Source organism: Astatotilapia calliptera, chromosome 17 (assembly GCF_964374335.1).
Source record: "Astatotilapia calliptera chromosome 17, fAstCal68.1, whole genome shotgun sequence".
In the NCBI taxonomy this organism is placed as follows: Eukaryota; Metazoa; Chordata; class Actinopteri; order Cichliformes; family Cichlidae; genus Astatotilapia; species Astatotilapia calliptera.
The window spans coordinates 34832040-34842231 of NC_137438.1; the positions used below are offsets into that span (position 1 = coordinate 34832040).

Sequence of the window (10192 nt, forward strand, 5' to 3'; positions counted from 1 at the left end):
GGTGTAGTATGAATGGAAAAAGGGGAGGTCTTTATCCAAAGAAAAAGCTGTAAACGTTATGAAAATACAGTTAAAAGTTCAAAAGTACTTGCTTATAATTTCCAAAGCGCTCATTGGGCTAGATTTGAGTCTTTGCCAGGCCAGTTCTGGCCCCCTGGCCTCATGACACCCTTGCTCTAAAGTCTCTCTAAAGAGACATTTCGCACAGGGTTATGTTTTAGTCAAAAGCAAGCTCAGGAACCTTGTTGATACTTTTCAACCACAAAGAGCTTGTAACATGTGGTAAAAAAATAATTGGACGTTAATGCTTTTTTTTAAACTCAATTTAATGATGACATAAATGAGCTGGGATTATTTTGTAACATGTACCTTTTCCGAAAGTGAAGAAAGACATTATTATTTCATTGACTGCATGATATAAAAATAATATGACTCAATAATAATTACAGCTCATCTTTACTGTCCCTTTTTCCTTTTTACACTTTGATCATACACAGCAGGTCTGAGTGACAGGCAGGGCTATTTAAACAACATCCCCGCTTTCGCTTAGGCTGGTTTGAGTTTCTCCATCGCTAGTGCACTCCGAGCTCTGCTGTAGCCGCTCGAGTTTGCGCGCCCCTCCGAGTGACACCTCCACCCCGGAGACGTTTACATCCAGCAGGTTCTGCAGGTGTTTGATATAGTCAATGGCCGCTCGCAGCGTCTCCACTTTGCTGAGCCGTTTGTCGTCGAACTCGTGAGGCAGGTGCTCCCGGAGGCGCGCGTAACCCTCGTTTACGCAGCGTACTCGGTGCCGTTCCCGTTCGTTCCTTTTCCGGATAAACGCGGGCTCGAAAGAGTAATCGCACACACCGAGGGGTCCGTGAAAGGGGATGTAGGAGAATCGTCTGCAGGGTAATCTCTGTCCGTGCACGGGGTCAAAGTAGGCGTCCAGGTGGCAGGGCAGTCCGAGGCGAAGCGCGTCTTGACGGTGCGCTCCGCTGTTGTCCATGGAGATGCCGTGGAGAGCCAGCGGACGGACGAGTGAAATGTGCTCCATCATCCCCTGACTGTGGTAAGCCATTCTGCTGAAATAACAAGAAAAAATACATTTTTATCATAAAGTCAGAGGGTATTACATCGATTCAAACCATCCAGCACCAAATGAATCGTTTCAACTCACCTCGTCAGAGCCTCCTCACAACAACCATCACTGGTGTGTGCGCGAGTTTCCTTCTGAATTTTGCAGATGAAACGTGTTATCTTTAAAAAAAAGAAAAGAAAAGAAAAGAAAAGAAAACAACAACAAAGTCGGCTGCCCTCGATGTAGTCAGTGACAGCTTGTTTGTTGGGGGTTTTGAGGCTGCTGACATGGGTGGGTGTGATCCTGGGCGGAGATGAATCCATGTAGCTTTTCTCAACAAGATAAAATTGTTTACACAACGTTTTCTTCCTTCCGCTAACAGTGTGAAGCAGTTCTCAGCAGGACAAAAAAAGATTGGAAAATTTTATTGGCTTATAAGTAATTTTCATTGTAAGTTATTCAACAATTAGCCTTATGGATGTTGATTAGGATTTATTTGGTGTATTTTGGGATAAAATATCCCAAAGTCATCTATCTTTGTTTTCTTTTTTCTTTTTCAACAATGATAATAGATGACTTTTGCAAGGGACTGTATGTCCTTGAAATCCTAATCCAACAACAAAATATGAGTTGAAGGTAGCATTTGTACGTAAAACCATCATGAAACATCATAACATGAAGTTATTTGTTCCACATGATAGCATTCAATCTTTCAGTGCCAAAAAATTGAAACTTATCACCAACTGGTAGTAAAAGCACACACACTCCTCAATGTCACAGCAGAGGAGTGTAAGATTAACTTCAAGTTTATCTGACAAATCAGTAAATCAAGAACTAGACTGGAGCAGCAAGAAGAAAAATCACAACCTAAACAAACCCCATAGAATTAGATAATTAAAATATTACCTTTTATAGTATTTTTTATTTAAAAGAATAAGAATATGTCTCTTAGAATAGTGAAGAATCTAAATAAGCTTTTACTAAACAGTAAAAATACAAGAACTTTTCTGTCATTTCATTGTCTACTATTTACCTACTTTAGTGTATGAGTGGCTGTATGTGTGCGTGGGGGGGGGGGGGCGTTCTTTATTAGCAGGAACAGCTGGAAATCTTATAAAAATGCAATTAAAAGAACAAAACTTTATACCCTCCACCATATCTTCCGTCCAGCGTACCAGACTGGAGTCTTTGCCGGGCCGATTCGGGCCCCGGGCCCTATGTTTGACACCTCCGAACTACAGCCTCTTTGCCGTGTTCGTACTCACCAACATCATTCCCTGGACAGCTAAACAAGCACCAAAGGAAACAAAATAAAGCAAATAAGCGTTTCCTAGTTACATTTTTCACTAAGAAACACCGCACAGATTTGTAAAAACATTAAATAGTAAATATTAAAAACTAAAGGTAAATTAGGAGGAGGTTATCCCTCTTACTGACCTGTGATCAGCCGACGCGCCTCCATCCTTCTATGCTACGGCGCATGCGCCGGGAGGCAGTACTGTCATGGCCCAGGTCATGGAGGTATTGTGTTGGTATGTTGTTGTTTTCACGGCTTTTCCTTTTAAAATCCTCAACGTTTCAGCAACAAAGCAACACTTACGGACGTATCGAGTTACACGTGTAATACTGCCCAGCAGAAACCGCTCGAACAAAGCTAACAGTGCGGCCAGTCCGGAGATGTTGGGCTAACTAGCTAGCTAGTTGCAAAGCTTTTTTATTTTCTTTAAAAAAAAATCTGATAACGTTGACTTTAGTTTTAGCTTCTTTGTCAGTGTCATGCGCTTTAAGTTTATTTCAAGCCTACTGTCTTTAATTCGCAGGGACAGACATGTAGGAGCACCACTCAGATGTACACGGCTACTGCAGGACCTCAGTTGTTAAATTCAGGTAAGTTTGTACTTAATCTGTGTGCACATTGTGTGCTTTCTGTTTATTACTAAACGCTTCCCTTCAGAAAAAAAGACGGTCGCGAGGTTGGTACAATAACCTTCTCACCCCCTCACCCTCCCAAAATGTGCTTACTTGTGTATGTTAGCTAGCTTTCTGGCTAAACGCTCAGGTTGCCTCTGATGTTGACTCTCCAGGATGAATGACATGAACCTCAGTCCTGTGGGCATGGACCAGCTCAGCGTGTCCTCAGTGAGTGCCAGCCACCTGGGTCTGCCCACCTCCCCCACGCACAATCCCATTCCCACTCCAGGTATGGAACACGCTGCTTCCTGCTCTTAATGCTGTAGCTGGGAACACATTAGACCGACCTGGTGATCTGTGATGGTCCACACATTTTGTCCTTTATAAACAAAACATACTCACTCCAGCTATTCTGCTTTTAATTCTGATTTCTGGAAGACCCAATAAGGAGAAAAAGTCACAAAGCATATTGTAATAATTATTTCTTATTGTTAAACAAAGTTATAATTATAAGAAATTTAGTTTGTTTTCTAACTGATACTTGTAAAATACTGACTCGTCATCAGAAGTTACACTTGCACTTAGATTTTTGTTAATGAAGGTATCAAGCTTGAAAGCATCCTGACAATCCTCACATATTTACATATATTTACAATATGGGTTGTGTAGAGGCCTGCTCAGACTCGTGGGGCATACATGACTGTGTCCAGATTTCTGTTGTCAGTGTTAACCCGGTTTCATGTACTAATTAAACAGCTATTGACAGTTATTTTTCACTTTATAGCTGGTGTATAAAATGTTTTTGTTTGCAGATAGATCATATTTTTCATTTGCATATTATTCTTTCTTGTCTCAAGCGTCAGTGTGTATTTACCTGTTCTTTGGTTTGGGAGTTTAGGTATGCCAGTGGCCATCCCCAGTCTGGGTCCTTCCCTTGGTTCTCTCCCTTCAGCCTTGTCTCTGATGCTCCCCATGGGTCCACTGAGTGATAGAGGGGTGATGTGCGGCCTGCCTGAAAGGAATTACTCCTTGCCCCCTCCACCATACCCTCACCTGGAAAGCAGCTACTTCCGACACATACTGCCAGGTGGGTTAAGGTTTCTCAGAACACTCATCTAGAGGCGAGGGCAATGTTTAATTTAAGTTGTATATCCCACACGGTCTCTGTGTTTGGTCTACAGGTATTCTGTCCTACCTGGCAGACCGTCCTCCACCTCAGTATATTCATCCCAGCAGCCTTAACATGGATGGGACCCTGTCTGTGCCCAGTAACAATTCCTCAGGTCTGGATCCCTATAGTGGCCCTGGAGGCCCACTGGAGCAGGGCCTGGTGCCCATGGACTCCAGACAAGTTAGTGGTCAGGCAGACCTTCACCAGACAGGTGCTCATGAGCTGGACTCTACAGGGCTTGCCATGGAGTCACGTGTCAGCAGTCCCATGTCTCCTGAGCGGATGGGGGAGGAATTGGCCTCAATGGATGGAGTCGGAGTAGTGCCGGTGCCTGACACCCAGCAGCAGCTCGGAGGGGGAAGGCAGGCCCAGCCTCACGAGGGCCTGACAGGGGTGGACTCTTCTGGTGGGGTGATGCCCCTGCATGGACCCCCTGTGCTCGAATTGCCAGTGGTAATGGAACAGGATCACATGGGGGGGCGAGTGGGCAACTCGGGGGGAGGGGGAGCAGGGGGACTTGGGGAGCAACTCCACACGAACGGGGAGCTGAACTCAGGCGTAGTAAGTGTGGTACTCACCGGCTCCATGGCCAACCAGAACCAGCTGGAGCCTGTGTCTCTGCATGGACACTCTGGGATGGGGCTGGAGGCCGTTAACGTGTCCCCCATCACTGCTGAGGTTTCTCTGGGGCCGGAAAACAACCTGGTGCTGGTGAACTCGACGCTGCAGCTCGAGGATTCCTCTTCCAACAAGGAGAACATGGTCAATGCTTACAGCATCTGTGAGTTTTTAACTTCAAGTCTCCTATCCAAGTAAAATCGATAGCTTATGGAGAAATCTTTAAAGCTAATGTGCATTTTTGTTTTAGGGTGCACACTGTGTGAGTGCTCATATACCTCAGACTGTCCTGAGCATGGCCCAGTCACTTTCATCCCAGATGCTCCCATCCAAAGCCGGGCTCGCCTCTCTCTCCCGCGTCCGCTGTGCCTGCGTATCTCTGTTGCCGACGAACCGCTCGGTAAGAAAAGAAACTTGATTATTAATGAGGACAGACCTCAGATGTTACTCTAAGCTCATGTTTAAATGTGCATGTGGTTGCACTCATAGGAGTTTTTGCACGGGACGTCATTCCACCAAGGACCTGTTTTGGACCAATGGTTGGCCAGCATTGTAGCAACGTGGACCTCTCTGATTGGCCGGAAAAGGACACACCTCAAATATGGAAGGTTAATCTTGTGGCCCTTTGTTAGGAGTGCAGTTGCCACATTCAATACAAAACCACGATGAAAGCATGGGAACGCATGATAAACAAGTTTTTCTGTCACAGATGTACCACAACAACGTGCTAGAGTTCTGCATCGTGACAACAGATGAGAACGAATGCAATTGGATGATGTTCGTCCGCAAAGCTCGGTGAATGCTCGTGTTTTTATATGCCATTGTTGCCTACATTACCCACAATGCAAATTAAAATTAACACGTTTTTGTTTGTGTGTCCAGGACACATGAAGAGCAGAATCTGGTGGCGTACCCTGCTAACGGTAAACTCTTCTTCTGCACAACCACTGAGATCCACCCGGACCAGGAGCTGCTCTTCTATTACAGCAGAGACTACTGCAGGCTGATGGGTGAGCGGACATGACTAAATATGTCTAACCCTCTGTATAAATTTAAGGAACCCTCATTTAGTACGAGTGTGAGTAAACAGCTGGACCCATTGTCTGACCCTACATTGGTGCAGTGGGTCCTAGGTACCTCCTGGTACACAATAATCATATGGTGAGAGTATGCAGGCAGTTCCTGGAGGATGAAGGAATAGATGCCATTGACTGGCCCACATTCTCAACTCTCTAACTTCCTTTTCTTTGGTTCTCAGGTGTTACACAGGTACCCGAGGGTCAGATCTGCCAGTGTGGCAAAGAGTGCGCCTCCTTCTCTGACCTTAAGTCTCATCTTGGCAGCCATAACAGTAACCACAGCCATACCCAACCTCCACACAGCCACAGCCCATCACAGCAGGACCACAATCAGCAACAGCAACCACCAACTCAGCAGCAACAGCAACAGGAGCAGCAGCCCCAGCAACACTCTCACCAGGAAGACAAGCTGACAAATGAAACCTCTAGCTCCTCCTCTTCCCCGTGGCCCTGTCACAACCCTGCTGCAGGGCAGACAAACACTGACACCGGCGCCAGCAGCGGGGGCGGCAGTGATAGAAACTCTGATAACATTACCTCCAGGGCAAAAGGTCAGGGCCACGTGCGGGAGAAGAAATTCAAATGCAGCATGTGTACTCGGGCGTTCATTACATCCACTAAACTCAAGGTGCACTTCATGGGCCATGTGGGGATGAAACCTCACAAGTGCGAGTACTGTAGCAAAGCCTTCAGCGACCCCAGCAACCTCAGGATGCACCTGAAAATTCACACAGGTAGGTACAGCGTAAATAGTGTAACTTCAGATGCTCGGCACACAGACTGATTAACACATGCACACATGTTTTCGCACTGACAGGTCAGAAGAACTACAGATGCACAGTCTGCGAGAAGTCGTTCACTCAGAAGTCCCACGTGGCGTCGCACATGCTCATCCACACCGGGGCGGAGAAGCTCAAGTGTGACCTCTGCGATCGAGCGTTCATCAGGAAACACGACCTGAAGCAGCACATGTTCTCTCACACACAGTGCGTCACTTCATTGCTTTAAAAGTCAACAGATGGATTGTACTCTCAGAATCCAGAGTGTCTAATAGTTGTTTTTAAATCTCCTTCATTTCTCAATGACAGTGAGCGGCGGATTCAGTGCCCAAAGTGCAACAAACACTTCCTCAAGACCAACCACCTGAAGAAGCACATGAACTCTCACGAGGGCCGCCGAGACTTTGTGTGCGAGAAGTGCAACAAAGCCTTCCTCACCAAATACCACCTCACGCGCCACCTCAAGATCTGCAAAGGGCCCAAGACAGAAAGGGGGTCCCGCAAGGAGCAGGACGCTGACGACGAAGACGACGAGGAGGAGGAGGAGGAGGACGACGACGACAGCAGAAGAGGAAGAGAGAGACTGGTTGACTCGGCCAATAGTGAAGACTGCGGTTTAGATGTCGGTGGATATAACTCTGAAAAGTCCCTGTCACCCCCTCACTGACAACACTGTGCCTGTTGAGATGTTTTATTTATTTAAGTTCATAAAACTATCGATGTTTACCTTTCGTTTTTGCCAAATATAACTTTCTGAATATATAATAACATATTTGGCCATCAGTACAATTGAACTGCCACATTTTTGTCTAGTTTCTCACAAGAGCTGCTAAAATAATCTGAGATCTGACTGTATTTTCTTTCCTCTCATGACTCAGGCCTGTGTAATTACTGGTTTTCGGGTTTCATATAAGCTATCATTTATTCATTATTTTTCTCTTAATCTTAATTCTTCAGCTCACTCAGTAATGTGGCTGATAACCTTTTTTTTTGCTACAGAGTAATATGGTAGGCATTTATGGTGCATTATCCCACACTGGGTGTTAAAGTAATGTTGCAGCTTTATACTGTGTAATGCATATTTTAATAAACGAACAACTGTGCTATAGAGCAGACTGATATTTTTTATGTGTCATCTCATTAAGTTGCAAAGAAAATTTGGCAACTTTTTTTCAAAATCCTGCAAATCTGTTAACTCAAGGACATCATCTAGGACTTTCAAATTAACACCATTCGCGCTTTACCGAGAGAGTAAAGGGTAGCACTGCTGATGTCAGCATTTTTTAGTACTGTTAACAAATTGTAGAGCATGTTTTTGTGACGTATGAAGTCGAGCATGCCAGCCAGGAACTAATGGCTTAATTACACTTGAGTGAAACTAGGAATAAAAATAATGAGAACCATCAGTGCTGCCCCTCAGCCTCCTGGTAAATGCACCAGGAAATGATAAATACATTTGAAAGTCTTCTTGAGGATTTCCCCCTTGAGTTATCAGATTTGCAAGATTTTCAGAAAAACGTTACCTTAAGGTCCAGGTCAACAAGATTTTAACACCTCTGAGATTTTTTTAGGTGATGCACCTATGGTATAGATTTGAAAATCCCTAATTGCATTGTTGGGTGTCCATGCTACCCGTCTGCCCGCCTGCCAACAATTCCTCATCAGCCTTCTACAGCGGAGGGGTAAAAGTCTTGTGACTAGGAAAATCGTAGTGTTTGCTTAGTGATTGCACTTTTTTTTAAATTCTGTAACCGACCACTTTAGATTGTAAGGCAATTGTACAGGTTGCCTGGTGGGACGCAACATGTTTCCAAACTGACTGCAATCACTCGCCAGATAATTTATAAATGCAAACTGATTTCGCACACACTGCAATCACTCTGAGCCAGCTACAGCGATTGAGCCCAACTGAGTGCCTATTTCATTCTGAAGTTAAGCAACCATGTCACTATTAGTAGAGGAATTTCAACATTCATACTCCAATTGGAGAGAAAGTTGGGGTTAGTATCTTGCCCAAGAAAATTTGGCATGCAGACTGGAGCAGCCAGGGATTGAACCATCAACCTTCTAATTTGTAGATGTACTTCCTGAGCTACAGCCATCCCTACTTATTGTAAATTCCAGTAAATGCAGACAGTAATAGATTCTTTTTTTAAATTACAGCTAATAACAATATTTCCATAAAAAGAATGGATTTATTTGCCAGCTTGATTTCATTGAATGCAAGCTGATTGAAACCAGACTTACTGCTCTGAAGAGAACTCACTGTGACCTGGTTCCCATCTTTGAAGTAACCACTTCAAAATACCACCTTAAACCATTTGTCCCCTCAGTGACTTCTCACAGTCCAGGCCCTGAGATGGCAAAGCAGCCCAAAACCATGATGCTCCCTCCACCGTGCTCTACAGTGGGAATGAGGCTTTGCAGCTGATGTCCCGTACCGTGTCCCCTCGAAACAGTGTTGTATATTTTTGTTTCTCCGTTTTTTTAAATTTTGTTTTGTTTTGAACAACTCTTCCAGGATTGTTTCTTGAGCTCTTCTTGTAATCTTTACAGGACACCCTCTAAAGACAGTAGCAGCAACAGTCATTTAGCTATCAGCAGTTTTTCTTAATGTGAATTGATGATCATTCTTTTGTTCACTTTTCCACCAATGTGAATCTCTGTACTTCTCATTAAGTGATCAACTACTGGTTGTAACAGATGGCTGCCCCTCCCTGAGCCTGGTTCAGTTTAAGGTTTCATCCTGTTAAAAGTAAATTTGTCTTCCCGCTGTTGCCAACTGCTAACTTGTTGGGGGTTTGTGTGATTGTTGGGATTGTCTTGCTAATAATATAAATATAAAACACCTTGAGGCAACTAGTTTTGTGAGTTAGTGCTATATAAATTACATTGAAATGAACGTAATTAAAACTGAGACATGGGCTAGTCTCTCAAATTTGTAAGCCTTTATTATAATGAGATTACTTTGCTTCAAGTGTCTTTTGGAGAAGTACTAAACACTATTGCTCACTTATTGCACTTACTCAGTGCATTCAGTAAAGGAAAAAAAAAATTAATTTGCTCATGTGGTATCAGTTTAGTCATGTTGTGTCCATCCATTTCAGAGAGTATCTCCAAACATGGAGACATTTCATTTCATAAAGAATCAATGCAGTGATCCAGGTGTATCTATTATTCAACTGTACGTCTACATACAACTGAATATATTCACAGGGTCTCTTACAGTTAGAATATGATTTATTCACGTGCCCAGCAAGCACATTTACAGAAACTAGAAGGTGTTACGGTTCAAATGAAGCCTGGGCATCTTTTTCTGGACTTGCAGTTGTTATTTAATATACTTTTACATTTTAATTAGACAAATAGTGCAGTAACAAATTTGTGGGAATACTTGGATGTTGACATAACCCTAAATGTATCATCAGCAGCAGAGAGCATAAAGTGGTCAAAGTTAAATGATAGTCATGAGGAATTAACAAATGCAGCACATTCAACACGTCAGTCAAGTTATTCAAAAACCTTCCCGTCAGGTTGGTTCACTGCATACAAAGCAAAGAAAAAAATAATG

The 10192-nt window shown here is 43.8% G+C and overlaps 2 protein-coding genes across 3 annotated transcripts; one reads left to right on the top strand and one right to left on the bottom strand.

Moving 5' to 3' along the window:
* Positions 1–440: 440 nt before the first annotated feature.
* On the bottom strand, positions 441–1497 carry LOC113009554 (achaete-scute homolog 4-like). 2 transcript variants are annotated; one of them, XM_026147926.2, is made up of 2 exons: positions 1163–1497; positions 441–1067 (listed from the first exon to the last, which is right to left on the bottom strand). In XM_026147926.2, exons 1-2 carry the CDS (start codon positions 1384–1386, stop codon positions 524–526), a joined length of 768 nt encoding a protein of 255 aa, XP_026003711.2. In that variant the 5' UTR covers positions 1387–1497; the 3' UTR covers positions 441–523. The 2 variants fall into 2 exon arrangements, with proteins under 2 accessions (XP_026003711.2, XP_026003712.2); XM_026147927.2 differs by having other exon boundaries at positions 441–1064; positions 1163–1494.
* Positions 1498–2491: 994 nt separating this feature from the next.
* prdm4 (PR domain containing 4) lies at positions 2492–7729 on the top strand. The gene is made up of 12 exons (XM_026147925.2): positions 2492–2595; positions 2884–2950; positions 3148–3263; positions 3873–4061; positions 4156–4926; positions 5014–5163; positions 5253–5371; positions 5473–5558; positions 5646–5773; positions 6022–6576; positions 6660–6828; positions 6931–7729. Exons 3-12 carry the CDS (start codon positions 3149–3151, stop codon positions 7286–7288), a joined length of 2640 nt encoding a protein of 879 aa, XP_026003710.2. The 5' UTR covers positions 2492–2595; positions 2884–2950; position 3148; the 3' UTR covers positions 7289–7729.
* Positions 7730–10192: the final 2463 nt, after the last annotated feature.